The sequence below is a fragment of the Amblyomma mixtum genome, chromosome 9 (genome assembly GCF_055824585.1).
Source record: "Amblyomma mixtum isolate Tamu chromosome 9, ASM5582458v1, whole genome shotgun sequence".
In the NCBI taxonomy this organism is placed as follows: Eukaryota; Metazoa; Arthropoda; class Arachnida; order Ixodida; family Ixodidae; genus Amblyomma; species Amblyomma mixtum.
This window is the reverse complement of record NC_143020.1, coordinates 122,352,241-122,379,904: the sequence shown is the minus strand read 5'-3', so window position 1 is coordinate 122,379,904 and position 27,664 is coordinate 122,352,241. Positions and strand designations below refer to the sequence as shown.

General features: G+C 48.7%; 1 protein-coding gene across 1 annotated transcript; it reads left to right on the top strand.

Moving 5' to 3' along the window:
- The first annotated feature begins 2,235 nt into the window (after positions 1-2,235).
- Positions 2,236-10,324, top strand: LOC149331046 (chitinase-3-like protein 1). The gene is made up of 3 exons (XM_089560064.1): positions 2,236-2,436; positions 4,993-5,156; positions 8,824-10,324. Exons 1-3 carry the CDS (start codon positions 2,236-2,238, stop codon positions 10,322-10,324), a joined length of 1,866 nt encoding a protein of 621 aa, XP_089416190.1.
- Positions 10,325-27,664: the final 17,340 nt, after the last annotated feature.

Below are 27,664 nucleotides of genomic sequence, written 5' to 3'. Positions count from 1 at the left end.
GCCCTGATCTGCCCTGGGAAAAGACAAAAAAGACGCCGACTTTTCGCGTCATGACACTGGCACTGACTTTGAGCAATAAAAAGCCACGCTAGAGCTTTGTTCCCTTACAAAAACAGTTTTAGACAGTCTATTGAGTGTCTATAAATTTCTGTCTATAAAGCCTATAGACTCTCTGTAGACAAATCCTACAGAACAGTCTATAAGTAATACAAATGCCATTGACAGTCTATAGACAATCTATATATTTATGGCCATACACTTTTAGTAGACTTTTGTCTATAGACTATGAATAGAAAAAAAGTAATATCTATAGGAAGTCAATAGAGTCAATAAGAAGTCTATAGACTGTCTATAGACCATTTTATAAGGGTTCGGCCAGCGCCTTTCCCTAGCACTCAAGCACTCCGGTTGTGCCCTCACTTTCTCCTTACGCGCAAGGAGCTAGGGCTGCCCCCCCCCCCCCCCCCCCCCAAAAAAAAAAAAAGTGATTGCAAGTGTAAATTAGACAACGAAAATTGTTGTTGGGTTCCTCTAAATACCCGTCTAGTCACCATCAAACCCCTTCAAGGTTCACGCTCTTTCGGCATCTAAAACAATTAGCTGCAATCAGAACTGAGTCTCGTCACACCGTCATAGTACTCCTGAGCAAATTCACACAAGCGCCACATCTGACCCGGTAGCTGTATGGTCGAACGGAAACGGTGGTATTCCGACAAATAAGCAAAGTCCGTCAAGAAACTTGTCACGGCTTGTGTTACGGCCAGTTGCTTCAGCGAAGACGTGCCGTCTATGCGGGAGAAATGAATGGACAAAGATGAAAGCAGCAGGGGCACCTGACTCCCACTCGTTCGTGCGAGAGGTAGAAGAAGTTTTCTGTCTTAGGTGAAGCGGACGCATCTCGAAGTCATCCTCATTGAAAGCAGGTGAGCCCTTGTGGCTTGGAAACTCTCTCAGAACCCGTTCCTTTGGCTTCAGCTGCTAGTGCCGCTCTGTCAACCAGCTGCACTACGTTGAGCAGTTCTCGTCTGGCTGTGTAAGTAATGGTGTTGCCAGCTCTCCACCAAACCACTGATAATGCACGCGTCTTCTGTCCGAGGAACTTACGTGAGAAGACTTCTTTTACACAACGCACCGATGCATCGCGTAGTTGAAGTGCCAGATTTAATTATTAAATGGGGGGGTATTAAGCGGGGGGCTAAAACATATTTTGTAAATAAAAAAAATATATCTTACACAACCCCTTGCATCAATTTAGGAATGTATGCATTTCTTGAAGCAGTATAGAACGGAAACTACTCCGAAACACCGGAAAGATTTGGATGGTCGCGATTTGCTTGAGCCCACCTGTGCGCCATTTTCCCTTGTGCTCACTAAACCACTGGCGCTAACAGAAGGCACCTTTTAGACTCCGGTACATATCGGGCATTGAAAATCTGTGCATAGTTTAAAACAAAGTCGATGTTTTTTCGAGGGTTCTTCTGCAGATCCCTCTTGGGCGCTGGTTTTTATTTTTTTTCCTCAGGCATCTGTGAAATACTTGCTGAATAACGTAGTGCCCATTCGTTCCGGCAGGTTTAAAAATTTAAACTCGACTCAAACTAATGACACCTGAAACGATGCCTCGACTGGTGGATGCCTTCTCACTGTTCTTCAGAAAGTAGAATACTGGGTCATCGTTGGGTGGCCAGCGTTCTTCATAGCTGCATGAGCAGAATGAATTCACCAAGAGCAGAGTTGAGGCCCTTGAATGGCGTGCTGTTTTAAACGGGTCTCTAGCCGTCGTGTCCTTAATGTCTGTTTCACATGCAAGCGAAAGCGCTAGCGAATCTTGCCACCGCGGCACGAAGCCTGTTTTAATTTAATGGTTTATGAGGGCCTAACGTCCCAAAGCGACTCAGACTATGAGGGACGCCGCAGTGGAGGGCTCCGGAAATTTCGACCACCTGGGGTTCTTTAACGTGCACTGACATCGCACAGCACACAGGCCTCTGGAATTTCGCCTTCATCGAAATTCTAGCCGCCGCGGCCGGGATCGAACCCGCGTCTTTCGGGTCAGGAGCCGAGCACCATAACCACTGAGCCACCGCGGCGGGGCGTTCGTGAGTTGTATCTGAGAAAAGATTGTGGGTGAAATATTTCTTTCTCGACAGCGCACTGCTCGGCTTTGGAATACCCATCCCTTCTTGGCGTGGGTGCTGCCTCAGTGGTCCGCTCTCCGCTATGGCGCAGCGAGCGATGCCGATGGGTCAGCACCGCCCCGCTACGCTCCGCCGCGTTCGTCTCGTCAAGGTTGGTCCCTCGCGAGACGAGGTCGACCACTCGTCCCGTACCAAGGTGGTCTACGCGCTCGCCTTGTGCGTCAACGCGGCCATCATCGCGGCGCTGCTCTGGGCGTTGTCCAGTAGGGAGCCACCGCCCGACGACTACAAGGAAAAGGTGGCTCCTCCCCTTATAAAAATGGTCTATAGACAGTCTGTAGACTTCTTATTGACTCTATTGACTTGCTATACATATTGCTTTTTGTCTATTCATAGCCTATAGACTGTCTATGGACAAAAGTATACTAAAAGTGTATGGCCATAAATCTATTGACTGTCTATTGCATTTGTGTTGCCTATAGACTTTAGTCTATAGAGAGTCTGTAGACTTTATAGACAGAAGTCTATAGACACTGTCTAAAATGTTTTTTTTTAAGGGTCCACTACACTCCTACTGTGGCCGACACCTTGATAGATTGAACGCACAGGGAAATACAGAGCGCGGGGACAGTGACAAGAACTGCTGTTGTGAAAAACGCCGAAAAAATAGTTCGAAGTGCCCATCACATGGAAACATCTCAGTACACGGGCGTTTTCATTCGTCGAAATACAGCCGCCGCTGCCCATTTTAATCTCGCTATCTTGTACCAGTAGCCAGCAGCCACAGCCGTTTAGCTACCCGGTTAGGCATTGCGAGACGTTGAAAATGAGTGAAAAAACGTTTGAAAGGAATATAAAAAACAGCCGGCCTTAAAGTTATCCCTCAGCTCATTTATAGTAATAATTAATGGATTATTGCGTTATAAGCGAGGGTGAGGCGGCCATCAGGAACGCGGTAATGAAAGCTTTCAGATTTAATCGAAACACTGAGGGTTTTGTTAATTGGCGGACGTGGCACGGTACAGGGAATTTTTTCAATTTCACCTTCATCGAAATACGCTCTTTGGGGTTGGGAATCGAAACCTGAGCTCACTAGCAGAGGTGATTAACAAACGCAGTTTTGAAATAAACAAGACCACGATGCTTCTTCTGCAGGATTTCTGATGACCGGCGACTGTTTGACAAAGGAACTCTAAACGAACTTTTCACCTAAATTTCTGAATAATGCTTTAATCTCACCAAATATGGTGACTATAGATAGGACTAGGCTTATTCGAAACGTAGAAACAGTCGCACATTGCATTAGGTACCAATGGATCGCGATCACGGCATACCTTGCGAGTCGCCTCGCTATTGGTTCAGCTGCTTGCCCGTGTGTTACTACAACATTAGTGATCGTTTGAATCAACTTCAAGAATTCATATTCGACACACTTCTATGTTGGAAGTTATAGCAACATCTATTGGGGTGCTAAAAAATCCATCAGCTGCAGAAATAACGTCTCGGATACCAATGGAGAAGTCAGTAAAATGCGCCTCACAATATACAACTAATTGAAAGAGCTGGGGCCAACGTTTTGCTGGCGCTCAACGTCAGACGTGGTCAGAGCGCATAGGCTCTTGTCCAGCAGTTGTGCGCATACTCGAGGCGGGAGATGTAGCCGACAAGCTCGTAACGCAAGATGTGCATGCACATTGCGTGGTTCTATACACCAGGTGCGGGCCGCCAGTTAGCGCTGTCATTCATTTCAGTCATCGCTTTCGTTGTCTGCGTACTCTTGATCGTGACAGTAAATGTAGAATACTTGCGCATTCTAACGCAGTTCGAAATTAACGCGTTCACTGTGGCAGCGATTTTCTTTTGCTCTTATCCATGTGCGCCTTGGCCCATCGGCGGGCCACCCTTAAATTCTCTCTGATGCGGCGTGAACCGCCAGTGAGCCACCGGCGAAGCCAATTTCTCGGAATCACCAACAGACGGCGATACCAACCTGGCGCGTGTGCTTTTCGCAGGCAGGAATTATTACAGAGCTGGGCACTTAAGACTACTTTCGTGCTTTGAATTCGAAAGCATTGTCTTATCGTGAGCGCTGTTGCGAGGTTCATTAAAGAACCACACTACAGCTTATTAGAATGCAGTCGTAAGACAACGCATACATTAGGCTCCCCTTTATTCGTCAGGAAGCAGCGCGGTTTTGCGGCCTATGGATTGCGTTCGCGCCTTGCAATGTGAAGGTCCGTGGCTCAATGCCCCACACCTTCTTAGTAAATTTTATATTCCTTTGCTGTATACGTCGCAATCATGGACGTCATGCGAGATGATGGTGACGTCACTGGGAGGTTTTAATGGTTAGCACCGTCGGGTTTCGTTGGCGATGGGCCATATAAAGGTTTCGTACTCAAATCTGACCTGTCCCTCGGCTTCGTCGCCCGTCTATTCGTGGCCGCGCAGCATGACACCAGTGATCCACGACCTGCGATCCACCGCAGCCTGTGTGCCTCGTTCCCTTTCGTTCATTAAGCTGCCGTCTGAGTGCGAGTGCATAAGACAACCAACCCAGGTTTTTATCGATCATGGCGCGCCGGCTTGCACTGAAGAACATCAGCTAAAGGGTGTACACGGGCGATAGCCAAGGCTCGCCGCATCATTCACACCTAGGAATGGAACGGTGACGATAGCAGCTCCGATAGGCAGTAGTTTTGGGTAGGTCTTTACGACCGAATCTCGGAATCTTGCCATTTTCCACCCGAACAGCTGCTGAAATCAGTTCCTTTGCGACTGCGTCGACAGCGCATACTGAATTTCAAGAATGCTTCACAATTGTTTCGCTAATTTTTATGTCCGTTCGTGTAAGGCCCTGGACCCATCGGGCGACTCCGGCTTTGGACACACCGCCAGACCCGAAGTTCGGGGTAGACACGGCGCCCACAAACCGCCGCCATCCACTCGAAAGAGGCAGCCCGCCACGGAACCATTTTTGGACAGCGATGACGACAGAGAACAGTCCAGGCCTCTGGGGTATGTGAAACTGGCTTATATCCTTTACCACTACACGCTATCGGGCGAGGTCGTATGCTTGTGTCGCCTTCCCGTGCTTCACAAAAACAACGCAAAGCCATTGAGGCTACGGACAGCATAATAGTGTAGACCGCTTAAAAAGCTTGGAGCACACCTAATTTCTATTAGCTGTGACAGTCTGACAGCGTATGAACCTCTTTGTGAGCTGTCATGCATGGCTACACATACCGTACAAATGCAGAGAGGAATTTCGGTCTTTCTAGTTTGCTACCTGCCAAGCGTTGTAGGTGACAGGTCGCCCCCAGCTATTCCGTGTACCAACCTTGGCAGGTGGCAACGTTCTTCCCGTGGCAGACCCCTTGCGGTCTTCCCTCGTCTACCCTAGAAGAGGAGAGAGAGGTTACCCTTTGCTCCCGTTGTCACCTACCAACCTGGGCAGGTCGCAGCCGGCTCTTCGGTGCGTCAACCTTGCTAGGTGACGGGATTCATCCCATGGTGGCCACCTACCGGTCTCTCCCCCCCCCCCTCTCCTCTAGAGGAGAGGGGCGTTTCCCTCTCTCCACTTATCGACCTGCCAATCGTGGCAGGTTGCAGCTGGCTTTTCTACGGACGGTTGATTATTGTGCGGGCCACTCAGAGAGGGTTTGCTTGGATCGAGGTCTATGTCTGGCACGTCAAGACTATAGTTTACTTTTGCTTGTGAGAGCGTGACTGCAGGGATGAGGACAAAGGGGCGTGGAATAATTTGGCATGGGAAAGTCGGACGCCGCGCAGGGCTTTAGATGTCGCTGAGACAGTTTCCGCTGTAAAAAGACAGCAACAGGGGGTACGTCTCTTAATGGAGGAACCACAAACATTCAGACACGGGGCCGTAGCGCTCATATTGCCGCCAGTGCACTTATCTTCTCCTTTTGCAGTGTGACATTCGTAGGCAGAGAAACTGCATGTGCCATGCATCAATGTGCGGGTACATGAGCACCGCACACGCTTGGAAGCCGCGAGACATTGTACCGAACGCACGTGTGAGAAGAATTCTAGCGAAAAAGTCACTGGATGGTTACGAGTGAGCAACGCGAGAGTTAAGCTTTAGTGCGGTGTGACTGGAGAGAATTTTTCACACAAATGTTTTTTTTTTTGTTTTGCAAATTAACTCTGCTGGAGGTGAATGCGCACTTGCCCGAGACTGCAGTGATTCTCTGAAGTGAACTTCTTATGAAATATCGTTTTCATCAGGGACAGTTAAACTGTTTGCTTAGACACGCTGGTTAGCGCATACGAACTTGAACCCCTGTGTGAACGCCGCAACACGAACCACCTTTTCAGTGAGGTATTCTCTATTGAACATATACTGACGGCGGCGAGTCCTCATATACCGCTACCAGCGCAGTGGCGCAGTGGCGCAGCGGTTAAGCGATGCGCCTCTGCACTGCCAGGTGGCTGTTTCTACCACAGCCTCCTGTATGGATTGTGCGACCAACGTTGTTCTTCCCGTGCAATCTCTCGAGACCAATCTATGATTTAACTGCCACCTGCCTGTCATTGGCGAATGGTCCTCCGAAATTACCCAAGCTTCGTCCCATTGGCTGCAGCTTGCACGACGCTTCTCTTAACTAACCCGCGCTTACATGAGTAACTCTGGTAAGCTCTGGTTAATTCGGAGCACGGAACAAGACACGATTCTTGGCCGGGGTTGGTACGACTGGTGTAGTGCTTTCCCATTAAAAGAAACTGGTCCCTCTTCGGGGAAGGGGAAGCTTTTGCAAGAGGGACTGGTACACAAGCCTCTGTGAAGAGGAATCTTTATTTTGCATCGGGCTGTTTCGCACTGTCACCCGATGAAGATATGAGCATTGCGTTCCATGCAGGAGATGGAGGTTAACATCTCGACGGATCATATCCGTAGAAGGCTGACGGTAGCAAACATACAAATGAAAAGGGCGCCCGCTTACAGTGTAAACTGAAATATGATGGTAATTTTGAACAGGTTACTTGAAGAGAGGTGACACGTGAATTCTGAGGTAGGACAGGACATGTAAATGTGCAGAGTTTTGTGGGAGGCGGTTTCATATAAAAGTATAAAAAGCACGAAACCAAACAATACAAACAATGATATGAAGGTAGACTAAAACAGAGCACTAAAGAATAGGTTTTCACCGGAACAGCGCGCACTAAAACACGGACACGAAGGGAGACACGACACACACGAGCGGTGTGTGTGTCGTGTCTCCCTTCGTGTCCGTGGTGAAAATGAGTTACCAACTTGCCCAAGCATCTGTTTTAAAGAATAGGTGACACAGTGAATTGTGAATGAGAACAGGATCTGTAATAGGCACGATGTCTTGTGCAAGGTGGTTTCAGTCAGCTGATGTGCGCAGTATGAATAAAACGAGGGATTGGTACAAGTCACAATGTTAATTTTGTGAACATGATCGATTCGCGATGAGATACAAAATGGACAGGTGATGAATTGACACTTTATTTGGGTATTTTACAGATTTTATGAAATAAGCTGAGCCGATATGCTTTTCTTGTGGCGATGAACAAGTGGGAAGTTAGATGTTTTTCGTAGCTGTGACGCTGCTTGTGTGATCATAGTTGGAAAATGACGAAGCGTGCCGACTTATTCTAAATTAGATTGAGAGATTAGGAAGCGCCGAATGACCAGTCCCAGACTGAAGACGCATGTATAATATAGGCCTAACTAATGAGTTGTACAATGTTAGTTTCACTGCAGTAGGTACTTTAAGGTTCCGACGTAGATCTTGAGCGTGGTTGACGTTAATAATGTAGTTGATCAACTACATCAACTACATTATTCTACTAAGGTAAAATGTTATGTGCAGGCCTAAATACACCTGATGAGCCTAGAAAGGATAACAGGTTAGGCACAGTTTTTGTAGGTATGTATGTGCACATAAGCTCTTTTTTTATTTGTGAAAACGACCAGTTGTCTCGGACAGACCGTGAGTCGGAACAGGAGAGTTAATGATAATTGAACAACGAAAGTTCGCTGCTAATTGGATCAAGATGAGCCTTCTTATGCTTGTGAATTACTATTCGCTTGCTTCAGCGAATGGGTGCGTTAGTGTTAAGATTATATTGTACTAAGTTGCGGATGCTACATCAGGCAGGAGCAACAGCGAGCTAATAAGTTCCGAGTTCGTAGTGCGGAGGAAGTCTATAGACTGTTCGAAGACCCAGCTCCAGTGCGATTTGGGCCATAGTCATTTGAACATGTTAAATAAAGAAGTATCGAGGAATGCCTGGCACACCGTGGAAAATAGAGTAGAGTAGACGTCCAAATTACGGAAGAGTAGTTAAAATCTCCTAGTAGCGTCGGAGAAGACCTTGGATAGCGCGTAATAATGGCGTTAATAGCGTCACGCAAATCATTAAAAAAGCTAGAAACGGAAGTATGGGGACGATAGCAAACCCCAAGTATACGGTTTCTATATTTAGGTATACTGCAAGTTGATTACAGCTGATTGGAAAACAGTTTACTGTGGATGATTTTAAGTTCGGCTCCGCCTCAGGTGGTCTGGCGCGAATTTTCTTCAGCGGGTTGCTGTAACCGTTTCAAAAATATTAGAAACAAACAATTTTAAAGGCCTGAAGTGATCTTGATCTTTGGGCTCTATTCCGAGATTTATTACCTCTGCTTTTGCAGTGAGAATCCTGAGAGTACCGGGCACCCAGACCACAATGGCAATGTACACAATGATGACATTAGCATGCAGCCTACGCTTGTTCACAACGAAACTGAAGACGAAACGGCTGTCGTCACTCAGATCCCAACGGCCGGCACAACGCAAGCTACAACGTCAGAAACGACCACAACGAATACGACAAAATCGACAACGATGACTTCGAAATCGATGACAGCGCCACCAACTACCAGCACTGTGGTGACCACAAGCACCACAAAGACGACTTTCTTTGTTACAAATGGCACCAGCTCGACAACCTCGTCTACAACAACTACCACCGAGGAAGTACTCAATTTCGATGTGGACATCAGTCCGTCATACAGCGTCGTGTGCTACTTCAACCACACGAGCTACAGGCGAGAAGAGCCCATGTCGTTCCACACCGGCCACATTCCTGTGCCCTACTGCAGCCACATAATCTACGCCTCCGTCGGAGTGAACGAGGAATACGCGCTTGTGGCCAAGGACCCGGCGTTTGACATCGAACGTGGCGGCTTCGCGAAGTTTGCTGGCCTAAAGAAGCGGTACCGGCACGTGTCCGTGATGGTGGCCATTGGTGAAGACATCGGCGACTCGAACGCCTTCCAACGCATGTCCACGCAGAGGAAGGATGTCGTTGCGTTTGCGCGCAACGTCGCCTCCTGGCTCCAGCAGTACGGGTTCGACGGTGTCGTCATCCAGTGGAAGATGGCGGTGAACCGTAGAAACGACAGCGGCGCCAAGGCGTCGCGATACCGACAGAAGCTCCTCGGTATTGCAGCCGGTCTCCGTGACTTTTTGGGCGCCAACAGCGAGCTGTTCATCGCAGTTCCGAACAACGAGGAACTTCGTCATGCGTACTTCAACTTCGGTGAACTGTCCCGTCACGTCGACCGGTTTCTGGTGATCGGAAACTGGGTTTTGCAGCCAGAAGACGGCTTCAGTACAGAAAGCAGCAGCACGGTCAAGGTCACGACGTTCGCAGATCCGCTCAACGACGTCCTCCACACCCGCCACGCTCTGGTCGGAGCAGGGAACGTGCAGCTGTTTCGCAAGTTCTGCTTCATTCTGTCGGTTGGAGCCAGGACCTATACGCTGTTAAGCCCGGGGAAACACGACGCCCATGCTGCCACGTCGGGACCGGGCCGGCCCGGTCCTTACACCCGCCAGCCTGGCCTGCTGGCGTACTACGAGGTCTGCAACCAGACGTGGCCCACCATGGTGCAGGGAACATTCGCGTCGTACGTGGCCCGCGACGACCAGTGGGTGGGCTACCTGGACGCCAGCAACGTGCAGCGCCTGCTAAGGATGGCGCTGTACAAGCACAGGGCCGCCTGCCTCGGCGTCTGGGACGTGTCCCTCGACGACTTTCGCGGTGTGTGCGGTGACGCGTTCCACTTCACCAAGGTGGTCTCCGGCTGGCACGACAAGGAGTGGAAGGGGCGTCACCGCGAATTCGGATCGCGCCCTAATAAACATTGAGGCGCTGCTCGGATGTTTATCTTTAACTTTTCGCCTGTTTCTCTAGGGACTGGCTGCTCGAAACTAAGTTTACTTCCGGTATAGTGAACTTTCGCGTTGTTCTAGAAATGATTGCCTGTTGAGTTGTTGAGTTACGACGATGGATCTCTCCTGATCCATCCTCGTAATTTCCAGATAATATCTTTGAGTGCTATTATTGCTGCCCACAAATGAGATATTTCTAAACTCGGACACGTCTCCAACCAAAAACTTGTTAAATTTAAAATCCAACATTTCGAAGGTGGCTCGGCTCCTTCTTTAGGGGTTACTGGGGGCAGTAGCTAGCGTCTGCATAGTATGCATGCAGGGGAGCAGGAGGTCAAAAGAAGGAAAGCGATGATGCGAAAGGTGCGGTGGAGGGGGGCAGGGGCGGAGGGTAGGGGGTGGAGTCACGCTATCGGACTGTGGGGGAATTGAAAGCAAGCGTTCGATTTTCTAAAACCAGTATTCAGCTCGTTCTTATGATCCCTTGTGAATATTTTCAAGCACCAGCTTATTCTCTCACATGGGCATTACTTGAGTGAGGGGAACACAGTTTAAGTTTTAATCACAGGTGAGTGCAAAAACTGGAGCGGACACTTAAGCTCCCACGTAAGGGTATGAAGCGATACCGCCAATGAGTTAATACCCCTGTAAGCGGAATTGGTCCCACACTTCTCATTCATGGATCACTGGGAGTCCCCACACCACAACTGACGCAGTGGTGCCCTGCCCTGTAAGGTGACTGTCTCAAACGCAGCTGCCGCTGGGGCTTGTGAATTCTAGGTTGCTGTCCCCGAGCAGCATCTCGCGACCAGCTATTAATTTAACTGCCACTTGCTGCTGTCTGCTGTTTGCTCACAATCCGGTGGAAGGTTGCCACCTGCAACGATGGGCAGGTTTTGAGTACGTCACAAGTGGTCACATCCGGGGATTTTTCTGGGAAGTTTTCGCTCATGCTGCCTCCACCGACGACGAAGACGAGGCTGGGTTTTCCTTTGAACGGGACCCTTAACGCTGTTGCGTTAATGGGAACTTTCCGAATAGGGGGACCCTATCTATTAGGAGGATAGGGGAATAGCAGGGTGCCTGTGCGCATGCGCAGAACAATAACTTGACGGGGTTATTGCTCCGTTCATGCGCACTGGCCCCCCGCTATTCTCCTACATGCCCCTAACAGATATTCTCCTACATGCCCTTATTCTGAAAGTCTCATACCACAAGCAGACAGAAAAGGATTTCTCGTCTGCACTGAGGAACTACAGTGGCCAGTGATTGCTCAGCGGACAAAGCGTTCGGCTGTCGGCGACGAGCTAGCGGGTTCGATTCCTGCCGCGCCGTATTTGAAAAGGAGCAAAATGTAGAAAATGTAGAATGTGTGTTAAGGAGCTACAGTTAATAAAAATGATTGCTGAGCCCGCTTTCTCTCCAAAACGGGGCTTCTCATCGCCTGCAAAAATCCGATACCACGTGTTGATTATGCAGAGAAGTTGCACAGCACTGATGTTGCATTAATGATGACATACGCAAAGGAAAACACAATGTAACCCAGGCATCACGGTTTAATGCACTCAAACAGTCGGAGCTGAACTATCAGACATTGCGAGAGCTGTTTCTTTCACGCCAGCACGCAAAGATCTTTCTCATTGTTAGCAGGCAGAAGACGGAAGACAAAAAGATTAGGCGTGGGGGCTGGCAATTTGCCGCAGTCTTCTCTGAAGGATACAGCGAGGATTATGGGCTAGTAGAGGGAGAATGGGTGCGCAAGGATAAAGGAGGGGATAGGGCATCATATGACACCTTCTTGCGTTTGTGTTCACAGGAGGAGGATGAGGCTGTGAGCGCGGGAAATAGCCGGTAACTGTCTCGCTTTAAGGAGCGATGCTCAAACTTCAGCCTACGTTTTGAGAAGAGAAGTGGGAATGTCATGTGGACTTGGCGTTTGCTTAGGCCCAGTAGTTCTTGGCTTTAGCCGAAAAAAAAAACATCAGCTGCTGGGTTGGCTCAATTTACTGAGCTGTGGAGTGTCGATAACGGCACCACATTTAGACGGCAGGTTCTCTCAGATCATGAATGCAGTTTACCAATACCCTTCAAGAGAAAAGTATGCAACAGCTGTATCTTACCAGTACTCGCCTACGGGGCAGAAACGTGGAGGCTAACGAAAAGGGTTCAGCTTAAGTTAAAGACAACGCAGCGAGCTATGGAAAGGAAAATGACAGTTGTAACGTTAAGATATCGGAAACGGGCGGAATGGGTGAGAGAAGAATCATGGGTTAATGACATTTTAGTCGAAATCAAGGGGAAGAAATGGGCTTGGGCGGTGCATGTAATGCTAAGGCAGAATGACCGCTGGTCCTTAAGGGTAACGGAGTGGATTCCAAGAGAAGGCAAGCATAGCAGGGGCGGCAGAAAGTTATGTGGGCGGATGAGATGATTAAGAAATTTGCGAGGATACGGTTGCAAAGGACAGGGTTAACTAGAGAGACATGGGAGAGACCTTTGCCCTGCAGTAGGCTTAGTCAGGCGCTGATGAGGGTGATTTTTAAAGCGGTCGGTATTTCCTTTCTAGCTCTGATAATGCTGTCGCCCCGAACTATTTTGTCGAGCCTATGATCTTTGCCTTGACGATAATGTCTCCGGAGACCACAGCCCCCCCCGCGCTTTCACGTTCTTTCAAGAGTCTAGATCAGCCATTTTTTATGGTTTGGTTTGGTTTATAGGGGGTTTAACGTCCCAAAGCGACTAAGGCTATGAGAGACGCCGTAGTGAAGGACTCCGGAAATTTCGACCACCTGGGTTATGGGAGTCATGGAACAGGTTTTCTTTGCACAAATGGGTTTGCCGCTGCTAGCTCTTTGTGGAGGCGGCGTTAGAGCAATACCTAGCTTTTTTATGTCAAGTTCGAAGTGCTATAGCCAGCATCTGATTAGAGTGTCCAGACTATAAAGACACTCACTGCTAGTGTTGAAGCAGTAAATCCCTCGTCCAGAGAGAACGAGAACGATAAGGTGGAGGCAAATCCCAGAGAAAGACTTGCCTGGCCGCGTCTGAACAGAGCTCCCTATGCGGGAACTGCGTGGGAAACACCGGCTGAGCGCGTAATCGCATTGCGCGTTAGGCACGTCGCACGATTAAGGTCAATCCCTCGCTTCCGTAATGACGCTCTGAGCCGGATCTCGTCAGGTGCACTCAGCGCTTCGTTTCAGGGGCCGGGGAGCCGGGATGTTTGTCCATAACACAGTGGAAGCTGTGATGCTCTCAGAGTGAGAAGGGGGCGACGCGTGTCAATTGTTTGCTGCCGGTAATCTCTTCTCTGGGGCCTTTTCCAGAACCTCGCTCTCGTACATCAGCTATTCCTTCTTTGAAAAAAAAAAATCAAATGAACGCCATGGAACGCAAGGCTTCACTAAGATCTAGATGGCAACCAGGATCTGAGCTCTATAAAAGAAAGAAAGAGGGGATGGCACGAGTGTGGACTTGAAGCTAAATACTTTGTTCTAATATGAGGAATAGTGCACACCGTGAAAGGTAACAAAAAAAAAACACATCAAAACTGCAACATCTGTGCAAAGGTTAGCTTCCGCACAGCACTTGAAGTGTTCATTTACAAAATACATATGGCTGAAGTCAAGGAGCGCGTAGCGATATCATCCGTCTCTACCTCTTCTTAAATGCACCGATTATTTCGCCCCACGTTGGATATTTGAAGATAGTCCCTGTCCGAGCCTATTATTCCATGAATAAAAATGTCTTACGTAACGCCTATGCTCCTAAATGACCTTAATGAAAGTGGAATATATTGTTACGGGAAATGCTATTTACATTTATTTACAAGCCGTGGGTGAATAGTTCCTAGCAGGGAGCACCAACGCGCACAGGAAAGACCATCAACCTCTTCTTCTTCGTTCGTCCCTTTCGCGCGGGAGTTCACTTCGTCTTCCACTTCCACAGCGTCGTAACAATATATTTAGGTGGTACTTAGTTGTTCATGTCGCATATTCTGTTAGAGCGTTTGCTCTTAATAGCTCTTTCCGGAGCTTCGCGTTCTCGTCGTCGGCGTCCGCAGCGCCATGTGCCACCGGCCTCAGCTTTTGAGTTTTCTTACTCTCATCCTATAATGTGGTCGAGTAGCTATAACGCGTACTTGGTTTCTACATCATAGGGAAACTGAATTTTGATAATTTTGAGTACGCTTTAGGGCTGTAGAAGTTGCACAAGAGAACCTGATACTGCGCGGCTGTACTGCAGAGCTTTCATTTGTTTGTATACTGCGTAAATACTGACTGCAAAAATACAGGAAGCTTCCGGCGAGCCTACGAGCTGTACAATGAGCTACTGCGATGACGTAGTCGGGAATAGAATGTAGTTTGGATATGTTGGCTTGGGTACCCTGCCGTCAGCAGCGACCCAGACGCCAGTTTAGGCAGCACGAGCAAAGCGAAGACACGCTTGCGATTTCTGTCATAACCTATAATTGCTGAATCTCACCAGTCAACATTTGTACAGTGACGTCACGAATGGCGCCAACAGATACGTTTAGTGGTGACAACTACCGACGACATCATCCAATGAGCTAACTGGCCTCGGTCAAGTGAAAACGTAATATCTAAGAAGTCATACCCTGTTCTATAGGTCTTCCGTTCCTTTGTTCTGAAATAAGGTTTTTACTGCTACTGCTACCACCACCGCCAGATAAAGGGGCCCCGAATGTAAGGCGGAGCATGCAAGTGGAGAAGGATGGCGGATGGAAGATTGTAGCGTCCTCTTGGAAACGGAGTGGTGGCGGTTGCCACCATGCTCGACTTATTTTTTCTTGATTTTGCTTTAAAAGTGTTACAGGTGAAGTAAATCGGCCTATAAACGCGCTATTTTATTTAAATACATTTTTTAATCCTTCACTTGTAACCTTACGTCACCTCCCAACTTTTGAGCCACCACTTTATCAATCGCTTTTTGCTGACATCTACCGTCCATTCTTTCAAGCGACCATCATTGTCTCCAAATCTCAGGGCCTCGGGGAGAGTGACTGCACTTGCATCGACATCCGCATCGATACCGCCATATTACGTTGTGGCGCATGTATACAGCATGAACACACGTGGCATATCTAGCTGATAAGTGCTGCATTTCTGATGTGTGCCTTATTAGTGCTTCGTGCGAAGCGGAGTAATTTTTGTTTTCAGACTCCTGCTCCGTTTTATTTTATTGCGAAAGCAATACTACTCGCACTTTCAAGCCTTCGCGTGACCCGTCCGCAGTTACGTTTGACCTTTAGCGGAGTGAATATGGGCGACCAACTCGCTCCTTCAGATAGCCCGGCTGCAGTTACGCCGCGCCGCGCACCTGTGGCGCTACTGCCGCTGTGACGTCATACCAGCTGTAGATTACGTTTTATTGCGAAAGCAATACTACTCGCACTTTCAAGCCTTCGCGTGACCCATCCGCAGTTACGTTTGACCTTTAGCGGAGTGAATATGGGCGACCAACTCGCTCCTTCAGATAGCCCGGCTGCAGTTACGCCGCGCCGCGCACCTGTGGCGCTACTGCCGCTGTGACGTCATACCAGCTGTAGATTACGTTTTATTGCGAAAGCAATACTACTCGCACTTTCAAGCCTTCGCGTGACCCGTCCGCAGTTACGTTTGACCTTTAGCGGAGTGAATATGGGCGACCAACTCGCTCCTTCAGATAGTCCGGCTGCAGTTACGCCGCGCCGCGCACCTGTGGCGCTACTGCCGCTGTGGCTTCTTACCAGCTGTAGATTATGTTTTATTGCGAAAGCAATACTACTCGCACTTTCAAGCCTTCGCGTGACCCGGCCGCAGTTAAGTTTTGACCTTTAGCGGAGTGAATATGGGCGACCAACTCGCTCCTTCAGATAGTCCGGTTGCAGTTACGCCGCGCCGCGCACCTGTGGCGCTACTGCCGCTGTGGCTTCTTACCAGCTGTAGATTATGTTTTATTGCGAAAGCAATACTACTCGCACTTTCAAGCCTTCGCGTGACCCGGCCGCAGTTAAGTTTTGACCTTTAGCGGAGTGAATATGGGCGACCAACTCGCTCCTTCAGATAGTCCGGCTGCAGTTACGCCGCGCCGCGCACCTGTGGCGCTACTGCCGCTGTGGCTTCTTACCAGCTGTAGATTATGTTTTATTGCGAAAGCAATACTACTCGCACTTTCAAGCCTTCGCGTGACCCGGCCGCAGTTAAGTTTTGACCTTTAGCGGAGTGAATATGGGCGACCAACTCGCTCCTTCAGATAGCCCGGCTGCAGTTACGCCGCGCCGCGCACCTGTGGCGCTACTGCCACTGTGGCTTCTTACCAGCTGTAGATTAAGGGCGACCAACTAGCTCCCTCAGAGCGCCCGGCTGGAGTTACGGTTTGTGTTTGCCGCGCTGCGCACCCGTGGCGCTACTGCCGCTGTGACGCCATACCAGCTGTAGATAATGGGCGACCGACTCGCTCCTTCAGAGAGCCCGGCTGCAGTTATGGTGTGTGTTTGCCGCGCTGCGCGCCTGTGGCGGTACTGCCGCTGTGACGTCATACCAGCTGTAGATTATGCTTTCTTTCTCTCAGTCGCAACAACATCAAAAACAAAATATAAAAAAATTACTGAAGACGCTTTGAGTAGTCGCGCAGCGCCGGCCGGTAGCCACGCATGACCTGTAGACGCGGCGCACTGCGTTCCTTCAGTTGGAGGCGCTGCGCTTTTGCTTTCGCAGCCTACCATGCTTAATCAAAGCTAAGACCCTGCCAATTTTTTAGTGTTCCTGTACATCCTTTTTCTTGTTTAGATCTGTGGTATATATGTCTGGACTAGAAATGCAATAATTTTTTTTAATGGTTGTTTTCTTTTCTCCTCTTGTAAAGAGCTCCAAATTCATGCATTTTTAGTATGCATTTTTCGTGAATGTACCTCTTTTTCACTCCGACTCTGAAGCTACTGTTGCATTGCTTGGGGGGTGGCCTTTGGTCTTCTGAAGTTGTCATTATGACAGCCATTTCTGCTGTGCTCCCGTATCCATTCCATTTTTTAAGCGCGAATAAACCGCACCGTTGTTATTATTAGTGAACCAAAGTAAATACCCGGTATTTAAACTCTTCTGAACTCAATTTATTTCTCAGTACTAATAACCTCACGGACATATTGGGTGCTGTCTATTTCTGATAAAATCTAGCAGTTCTGTGCTGAACTTTGCATTCGATAGCGTCACTGTCATCAGCTGAGCGTTTTCGCCCATGATTTCGCGTCAGATTTTTTTTGGGTGCAGATGCCCAGAGAGCGGTCGATGCTGTACACTTCCTATGAAGCATTAGTACCTCTGTTCCTGAGATTCACTCGTCAGTTTCTTTTATTGCCGGTCGATAGCTGCTCCTCACATGGGATAGAGGGAGGAAATGAGCTTGGTAGCTGAGGAAGAAAAGAACCATTTAAAGGAGCAGAAGGACCTGTGAATAATTGAATGACAAAAACTCCCGGTCTTTGTTCCGGGACGAAGATTTGATGGCAGTAGATGTAATATTAAAAGTTATACCCAACTGTTATACCTGACTGCCCGAACCAGTAATCCATCATCATCATCAGCCTGACTACACCCACTGCAGGGCAAAGGCCTCTCCCATGTCTCTCCAATTAACCCTGTCCTTTGCTAGTTGCCGCCACTGTATCCCCGCAAACTTCTTAATCTCATCCGCCCACCTAACTTTCTGCCGTCCCCTGCTACGTTTGCTTTCTCTTGGAATCCACTCCGTTACCCTTAAGGACCAGCGGTTATCTTGCCTTCGCATTACATGCCCTGCCCAAGCCCACTTCTTCCTCTTGATTTCAACTAGGATGTCATTAACCCGCGTTTGTTCCCTCACCCACTCCACCCTCTTCCGAGCTCTTAACGTTACACCTATCATTTTCCTTTCCATAGCTCGCTGCGTTGTTCTTAACTTAAGCTGAACCCTCTTTGTTAGCCTCCACGTTTCTGCCCCATAGGTGAGTACCGGTAGGATACAGCTATTATATACTTTTCTCTTCAGGAATATTGGTAAGCTACCATTCGTGACCTGAGAGAACCTGCCATACGCGCTCCACCTTATTCTTCTAGTTATTTCCCTTTCATGATCCGGATCTGCGGTCACTACCTGCCCTAAGTAGACATATTCTCTTACTACTTCCAGCACCTCTCTACCAATTGCAAACTGCTGTTCCCTTGCAAGGCTATTGAACATTACTTTGGCTTTCTGCATGTTAATTCTTAGCCCCACCGTTCTACTCTGCCTGTCTAGCTGATTGATCATGCTTTGCAGTTCTTGTCCTGAGTGGCTTAGCAAGGCAATGCCATCAGCGAATCGCAAATTACTCAGGTATTCTCCATTAACTCTTATCCCCAACTCTTCCCATTGCAGTCCCCGGAATACCTCCTGTAAGCAGGCAGTGAAGAGCATTGGCGAGATCGTGTCTCCCTGCCTGACACCTTTCCGTATTGGAATTTTATTGCTGACTTTATGGAGAACTATAGTAGCTGTGCAATCGTTATAAATGTGTAGAAAACCCGCGAAAAGGACCCATTCACAAGGAGGAGAAGTACACAGGACAACGCTGGAAACACAACTGAAAATTCTTTACTTCGCCAACATCAGAACAGGGCGCACATGCGCGAGAGCACCACAAATGCTATCAAAAAAGCAAAACACAAAACTGATTAAGCGAAGCGAAGAAACATGTGGCAATCAATGTCCCATTCATGAAAGAGTACTCTTTTGCCGTGAACCTGACAGAGCTGTCGCTGACGCATTCAGTCCCTAACTGCTTGATTTTAAAAGCTTCTAAGATTTCTCGTTCTATCTGTTTTGCCGCGGCCGATGATTTTGACATTATGGAACAAAGGGGTGCAGTCTTTGCAGTGGTTGCAGTGTCTTGGAAGATTTGCTGTGTTGCCTGGCTGCAGCGAAGTGCGGTGCTGCCTCATACGGTCGTTGACGCATTGACCCGTTTGACCTATGTAGGCCTTACCACAGGACAGTGGGAGCGAGTAAACAACATCGGTTGTGCATTTGGTGAACCTGGTCTGGTGTTTAACATTGCATTTCTTTTTTGTGCTCATTTTTGAGATACGTGAACAAAGCGACGACAGTTTGGTGGGCGCAGAAATGCGTATCTCAAAAATGAGCACAAAAAAGAAATGCAATGTTAAACACCAGACCAGGTTCACCAAATGCACAACCGATGTTGTTTACTCGCTCCCACTGTCCTGTGGTAAGGCCTACATAGGTCAAACGGGTCAATGCGTCAACGACCGTATGAGGCAGCACCGCACTTCGCTGCAGCCAGGCAACACAGCAAATCTTCCAAGACACTGCAACCACTGCAAAGACTGCACCCCTTTGTTCCATAATGTCAAAATCATCGGCCGCGGCAAAACACAGATAGAACGAGAAATCTTAGAAGCTTTTAAAATCAAGCAGTTAGGGACTGAATGCGTCAGCGACAGCTCTGTCAGGTTCACGGCAAAAGAGTACTCTTTCATGAATGGGACATAGATTGCCACATGTTTCTTCGCTTCGCTTAATCAGTTTTGTGTTTTGCTTTTTTGATAGCATTTGTGGTGCTCTCGCGCATGTGCGCCCTGTTCTGATGTTGGCGAAGTAAAGAATTTTCAGTTGTGTTTCCAGCGTTGTCCTGTGTACTTCTCCTCCTTGTGAATGCGTCCTTTTCGCTGGTTTTCTACATACCATGCACCAACTGGCCCAACAAGCTACGCTTCTTCAATACGTTATAAATATCTTCCAATATTTTCATATAGCACTCTTCTACACCCTGATTCCGCAATGCCTGCATGACAGCTGAAGTTTCCACTGAGTCGAATGCTTTCTCGTAATCAATGAAGGCTATATATAGGGGTTGGTTATATTCTGCGCATTTCTCTATCACCTGATTGATAGTGTGAATGGGGTCTATTGTCGAGTATCCTTTACGAAAGCCTGCCTGATCATTTGGTTGACTAAAGTCCAAGGTTGTCCTGACTCTATTAGCGATTACCTTAGTAAATACCTTGTAGGCAACGGACAATAAGCTGATCGGTCTGTAAATCTTCAAGTCCTTGACGTCTCCTTTCTTATGAATTAAGATAATGTTAGCGTTCTTCCAAGCTTCTGGTACTCTCGAGGTCACAAGGCATTGCGTATACAGGGTGGCTAGTTTTTGTAGCACAATCTCTCCTCCGTCCTTCAGCAAATCTGCTGTTACCTCATCCCCACCAGCTGCTTTCCCTCTTTGCATTGCTCCTAAGGCTTTCTTTACTTCCTCCTTCGTTACTGGCGGGATGTCCCATTGCTGTGCTCGACTGCCTCCCTCAGTAACTTGATGACTAGATTCGCTACTGTATAGATTTGTGTAGAACTCTTAGGCTAATTCAACTATCTTATCCATATTGCTGATGACATTGCCCTGTTTGTCTTTTAGCGCATACATCTGGTTTTTACCTATGCCCAGTTTTCTCCTCACTGATTTTAGGCTACCTCCATTCCTTAGAGCATGCTCGATTTTCTCCATGTTAAACTTTCTTATGTCGGCTACCTTGCGCTTATTTATTAACTTAGATAGCTCTGCTAGTTCTATCCTGTCTGTGGAGTTAGACATCCTCATGCTTTGACGTTTCTTAATCAGATCTTTAGTCTCCTGAGATAGCTTGTTGGTATCCTGTCGAACCATCCTACCACCTACTTCTGCGGCGCACTTTGTAACGATAGCTGTAACATTATCAGTCATTGTTTCAACACTACGGTCGTCTTCTTCAGTTAAAGCGGAAAATCTGTTTTGCAGCGACATTCTGAATTTCTCTACCTTCCCTCTTAATGCTAACTCGTTAATAGCCTTTCGCTTCACCAGTTTCCTCCGTTCCCTCTTCAAATCTAAGCTAATACGAGACCTTACCATTCTGTGGTCGCTGCAACGGACCTTACCGAGGACATCCACATCCTCTACGATGCCAGTGTGTGCACACAGTATGAAGTCTATTTCATTTTTAGTCTCACCATTGGGGCTCTTCCACGTCCACTTCCTGTTTGCTCGTTTGCGGAAGAAGGTATTCATAATCCGTAAATTATTTCTATATGCGAACTCTACTAATAACTCTCCCCTACTGTTCCTAGAACCTATGCCATAGTCACCTACCGCCTTGTATCCAGCCTGCTTTTTACCTACCTTTGCATTAAAGTCGCCCATCAGTACAGTGTACTGTGATTTTACTTTGGTCATTGCCGATTCCACACCCTCATAGAAGCTTTCAACTATCTGGTCATCATGGCTTGATGTAGGCGCGTAGGCCTGCACCACCTTCAGCTTGTACCTCTTATTAAGCCTAATTACGATAGCTGCCACTCTCTCGTTAGTACTGTAAAACTCCTCGATGTTGCCAGCTATATCCTGATTTATGAGAAATCCCACACCTAGTTCTCGCCTATCTGCTAATCCACGATAGCACAGTACATGCCCGCCCTTTAGTACTGTATACGCCTCATCTGTCCTCCTAACCTCACTAAGCCCTATGACATCCCATTTAATACCGGCTAATTCCTCCAGCAGCACTGCTAAGCTAGCCTCACTTGATAAGGTTCTTGCGTTAAAAGTTGCCAGGTTCAGTTTCCAAAGGCCGCTTGTCCGGAGCCAGAGATTCTTAGCACCCTCCGCTGCGTCACAGATCTGACCGCCGCCTTGGTCAGTTGCTCCGCAGCCGCTGGGGACTGAGGGCCGAGGGTTAACTGGTTTGTTCATAGAAGGTTGTGGCCAAGTACTACACCAGGGAGGCCGAATCCTGTTCTGATGAGGAAGTGCGTTGTCGGTTCTGGTCACCGAAATCAGGCCGCACTCCAAGCCTGGTTATGCAATTCCATCGACACGCGGAGTTTTTTTTTTTATCCGGTGGAGAATTGCGTGGCACCGGGATTCGAACCCCGGTCCTCTTGCACGCGAGGCGGATGCTCTACCTCTACGCCACCGCTGCTACGGTACCATTAATTCATGTTTTTTTCATAACTTGGCGGCACGGTGCGGAACCTTTCGCAGTCTGAATTTTTACCTGCCTCATGAACTGCTGCCAAGTCCTCAGTGGGGCTAACCGCACCTTTTTAGGAATCCTAAGAAAGTGTGCCTGTGGTTTTACGGCAGTATCAGTGACGGCAGTTTCTTTAGCGGCCGGTAGATGGCACCAGAGTGCAACAGGCGTAGGCCATTCAAATGGTCAAATGATTCTGTTTCTTTGATATTAGAATAAAGAAAAGTGCACTAGAATCGTGCAGCTTGTATATTATATAACCAGAATTCCACATGCGAGGATTGTTACGCCCAGCAGAAAGTGTTAAGGCACACATAGCAACAGCGAGAGCAGAAAATCAATACTTTGTAGAGGTCCGAAAGCGAGGAGTGTTTGTTTTTCAGACAGCGGGGTAGAAAAGCGGCGTCAGACAAAAGGATGCTGTGCCATTTTTTTGTGGGACTCACAGGACAGCAAAAGGCGACCCGGGGAGACCATTAATAACGGCACGCAGGCTCACTTTCCCGACCTAGAAAGAGGGCGCGCGATGCGCAATCCATTCGTTGTGGTGGGCGCTGCGACGCAGTCTGAATTTCGCGCCGGCGCACATTATGTCACAGTGCCTGTCGCGCCGCATTCCGATCAGCTGTGCGAGTGGCGCCCATGGGGGAGCGGTTTCATGCCACACTTTATAAGCAACAAGGAGTTTCAAGTTTTCCAGTAGATCTTGCGGTTTTTAAAGCGAAAGCTTTACTACTTGCACTTTCAGCCTTTGCCGTGGCGCGGCGGTGCCACCATTGACCTTTAGTTGACCTCTGTGTGACGTCATGTGTGACATCACGCCAAAGAGAAGGGCGACCGACTCGCGCCGTCGCAAGCCGCGGCGGTGCCACCACCGGCGCCTAACTCCTGCGCTCTCCGCTAGGAGCGCGATTGTGGCGTTACGCTGAAGAGATTAGGCTCGACTCACGTCGCTAGAAAGCAGTAGCTGTGCCAACCACCAGCGGCTTAACATTGCTTCGCGATCTCGCGCCGTCCGTGTGCGATGGCGGTGCACATGAACGGCGGCCTGACTAGACTGGATTGTACTGGACTGGATTGGATTGGATTAGAATAGATTAGATTACATTAGATTACATTGGATTGGATTGCATTGGATTGGATTGTATAACAGATGCATCGCCACAAGTCTAACCACGAGCACCACCACCAGCTACACTACCAGTTGAACCATGGCGTAGGTACGGATATTGCTTTCGCAATTACCGGGCTTAACCAAGCTAAGACACAGCGAATTTTTTTTAGAGCGCTAGCTGATCAGGCGAAGGATCCTCGCTTATGAATTGCAGTCGTGGCTGTGAACACCAAGCGTATACATTCATTGGCTTTATATCAATTGGGTGGACACCTAAACCGCACCATGAAGAATGGGAGAAAGAAGAGAGTGAGAGAGGAAAACGCTGTTGTGGAGGACTCCGAATGAATTTCGACCACCCTTGGACATGCCACTGAGGCCGGACTGAGGCCGGAGCGCAGGACGTAAGCGCTGTGCCGTTCAAATTTCCCGCCGCTCAAACAAAACCGTGACGTCATCTTCAAAACGGAATCCCTATCGCACCTGTTTTGCTAGGAAAGTGGGCGCAGAAGCTGTCGCAACCACGGCGCGTTTCCTTCCACGCCTAGCGGACGCTCTGCGGAGCACTGTTGACGCCTCCGATGCATTTTTAACGACGGAGAGAGGGTGCATGCTTACCGAATCTTGCTTTGCAAGCCCATTTTCCTTCAACTTTTTGCTGTTGCCGTCATGAAGGGACCACGGCACACTGACAGCCATGATCCACCTGGACAGACAAGATAGGCTCACTTATTAGAACCGAGAATCGAGCACAAACGCGAGGTTCCGTCTCTGTATTATCAAGTAGTACTTTGGCGTCTATGCCTTCTGGTCTCGGTAAATTCTGTATTAGATTGTGTGCACGAAAGGAATAGACACTGCACACCCTGTCTGGGAAATCCTTAAATTCATTTGTTGCAACCGCCAGCCACTATAACTTAATCGCAGATTTAAAATCGCGGCGATGTGCATGTTTCTCCTCATGTTGTGCGGAGAAGCTCGGTGATGGTCTCCCGTTGACTAAGATTTCGTCCTTTCGATGCTGGGGAGGAGGAATAACCGCAAACTTGACAGGACTGAAGATCGAGAAGAGGACAGGACGAGCGGTAACTAACAACTGAAGTTTATTGAAAAAAGACATGTTGCAGCAAAGGTTGCATCTGCGCATAGCGTACGGGAACTAAGATAGTGACACGTGGAACACACAAGATAATTAATGATATACATCGAAACGAACAAGAAACGAACAAAAAACAACAAAGAAATGCCCGTCACAGGTTTAACAGAAACCGGGTCTCTTTATCTAAAAGCGCCACGGAAGGCTCACTCACACACATATCAAGCCCAAGTTTGCGCATGTGTGCCGCCTCTAAACTCTCTCTTTCGAGCCTCGACCTGCCCCTTCCGATGATGGTGGCTTTGTTGAACTGTGGGTAGCAGCCATCGCATTCCCTGCAGTGTCTCGGCAGATTTGCGCCATTATCAGGTTTCAAGGAGCGGAAGTGCTGTCGCAGCCTATCGTTTAGACATTGACCCGTCTGGCCAACGTATACTCTGCCGCATCGCAACGGGAACTGGTATACCACATCAGTGGCACAGTTGACATATCTGTGCTCATGCTTCGTCGTGCACGCGACCCTGCGCTTACCTTCCGCCACGCGCCCGCAGAGCTGCGATAGCTTGCAAGGGGCTGAAAAAACAATTTGAATGCCTTGCCTACCTGCCACCCTCTTGAGGTTATGGGCCATCTTGTGCACATAGGGGACAACTTCAAGCGGCCTTTTGTCCAGAGGGATCGCCTCCTCTTGGCCACGCACCTTGTTCCGCAGTTTCCACAACAGAGATTCCGCCACTGCTTGGAGAACGGGTGGTGGAAAGCCTGACTGCAGCAACTTATCCACTTGGCCCTGAAAACTACCTGCAGCTTTGTGCTGGCATGACTTCGAGAGAGCTGACCTCATACAGGTCATGGCTATGCCTCTCTTAATTAGTTTGGAGTGGCAGGAAGAGAAGGGTAACACGGCCTTTTTTGAACGCGGCCTGTAGGCCCAGCACACGTGGTCATTGGAGCTAAAAGAAAGCCGCAAGTCTAAAAACTGGATGCACTGATCTTGCTGTTTTTCAAGAGTGAAGTTTAAGGAATGGGAACAATGCTTGAAAACCGCAAGTACGTCCCCCGCGACTGTGTCATGACGGGCTTTGCGGTCAACATTTAAAAGGACTAAGAAATCATCCACATATCTAAAAACCTTTTTAACACCAATGTTGGCAGCGTCAAGCTGAAGCTGAAGCTTGCGGTCAAACTTAGCAAGGAAAATTTCACACAGGACCGGCGCAACACAAGATCCAATGCAGATGCCCCGTTTCTGGGTGTACAGGTTCCCCTCAAATTTAACAAGGGTTGCGCAAAGGTAGTACCTTAGCAACTCTAAAAACCCGTCTCTGGAGACACCACAATCATTTTGGAAAGATACAACACCTGAAAGATCAATCAGCTCGCTGACCGCGGAATAAAGTTCGTCGTGCGGAATGGAATAAAAGAGCTCTTCAATGTCAATCGAAATGCTGAAATTCGCGCCGATGACACTCTCCTGCAGCACAGCTGTCACGCTAGCCGAGCTCGCAACCTTGAATGGATCTTCAGGACTGAGGTTGTTGAGGTGCTTCATGAGGTACCTGCTTAGAACACCCTGCCAGCTACCTTTCTCGGTCACGATGGTTCGTAGAGGGCACGAGTCTTTATGCGTCTTTGCAGAAAAGAACACAGACAGGGCATCCGCCTTGATAGCTTTCACTTGGTTGTGCAGGGCTTGAAGGTCCATCTCCTCGAGCAAATTCAGTGCAGCTTGCTTGACCTTCGAGGGTTTTAGTCTCGTCTCGTTGAAATTTTTGGTCACTGCCTGCTGGGCCTTCTCGCGGAACACACTTTGTGGGAGGACTGTGAAGCCGCCTTCCTTATCGGATAGGAGCAATGCAAGCTCACCCCTGCGCAAATCCTCAACGACTCTACCCAGGAGATCCTGGCTGTGCGACTTATGAGGAAAACACCTCATTACTACATCCACACCGTCTAAATGGCAGCGCTGACGCTCTTCCTTGGACGCCTTGTCCGCTATCCGCCGCACGAGTGCGAGCATGCCGTGCTTGCTGACTGGTGCATCCAAACAATATTTAGGCCCTCGCTCGAGTAAAGCTTGTGCCTCTTCTGTGAGGGAAGCTCCGTACAAGCGGAAAACAGGTACCTTTTCAGCAGCCACCTGTCTGCGTTTCCTCGGGAGGCTCAACCGCTGGTGATTCCAAAGGAAGTCCACGGACGAGCGGGCCGCTTTCTGATAGTCGGACAGGGTCCTCTGTCCCTGGCTCCCGCGACCGCACCACTCGAAGCAGAGCAGTTTCAACCACTCGTGCAAAAGTCGCACCTGACGCCAGCATTCCGCTTTCAGAATTCCGCTTGCAGTCAGGCTTTCCACCACCCGTTCTCCAAGCAGTGGCGGAATCTCTGTTGTGGAAACTGCGGAACAAGGTGCGTGGCCAAGAGGAGGCGATCCCTCTGGACAAAAGGCCGCTTGAAGTTGTCCCCTATGTGCACAAGATGGCCCATAACCTCAAGAGGGTGGCAGGTAGGCAAGGCATTCAAATTGTTTTTTCAGCCCCTTGCAAGCTATCGCAGCTCTGCGGGCGCGTGGCGGAAGGTAAGCGCAGGGTCGCGTGCACGACGAAGCATGAGCACAGATATGTCAACTGTGCCACTGATGTGGTATACCAGTTCCCGTTGCGATGCGGCAGAGTATACGTTGGCCAGACGGGTCAATGTCTAAACGATAGGCTGCGACAGCACTTCCGCTCCTTGAAACCTGATAATGGCGCAAATCTGCCGAGACACTGCAGGGAATGCGATGGCTGCTACCCACAGTTCAACAAAGCCACCATCATCGGAAGGGGCAGGTCGAGGCTCGAAAGAGAGATTTTAGAGGCGGCACACATGCGCAAACTTGGGCTTGATATGTGTGTGAGTGAGCCTTCCGTGGCGCTTTTAGATAAAGAGACCCGGTTTCTGTTAAACCTGTGACGGGCATTTCTTTGTTGTTTTTTGTTCGTTTCTTGTTCGTTTCGATGTATATCATTAATTATCTTGTGTGTTCCACGTGTCACTATCTTAGTTCCCGTACGCTATGCGCAGAT

Bases quoted from the DNA above. Each gene is read 5' to 3' on its own strand.
- LOC149331046 (XM_089560064.1), top strand. From the start codon at position 2,236: ATGCCGATGGGTCAGCACCGCCCCGCTACGCTCCGCCGCGTTCGTCTC. The intron at 2,437-4,992 runs GTGGCTCCTCCC...CGTTCGTGTAAG, and splicing joins CCGACGACTACAAGGAAAAG to GCCCTGGACCCATCGGGCGA. The intron at 5,157-8,823 runs GTATGTGAAACT...CTGCTTTTGCAG, and splicing joins GAACAGTCCAGGCCTCTGGG to TGAGAATCCTGAGAGTACCG.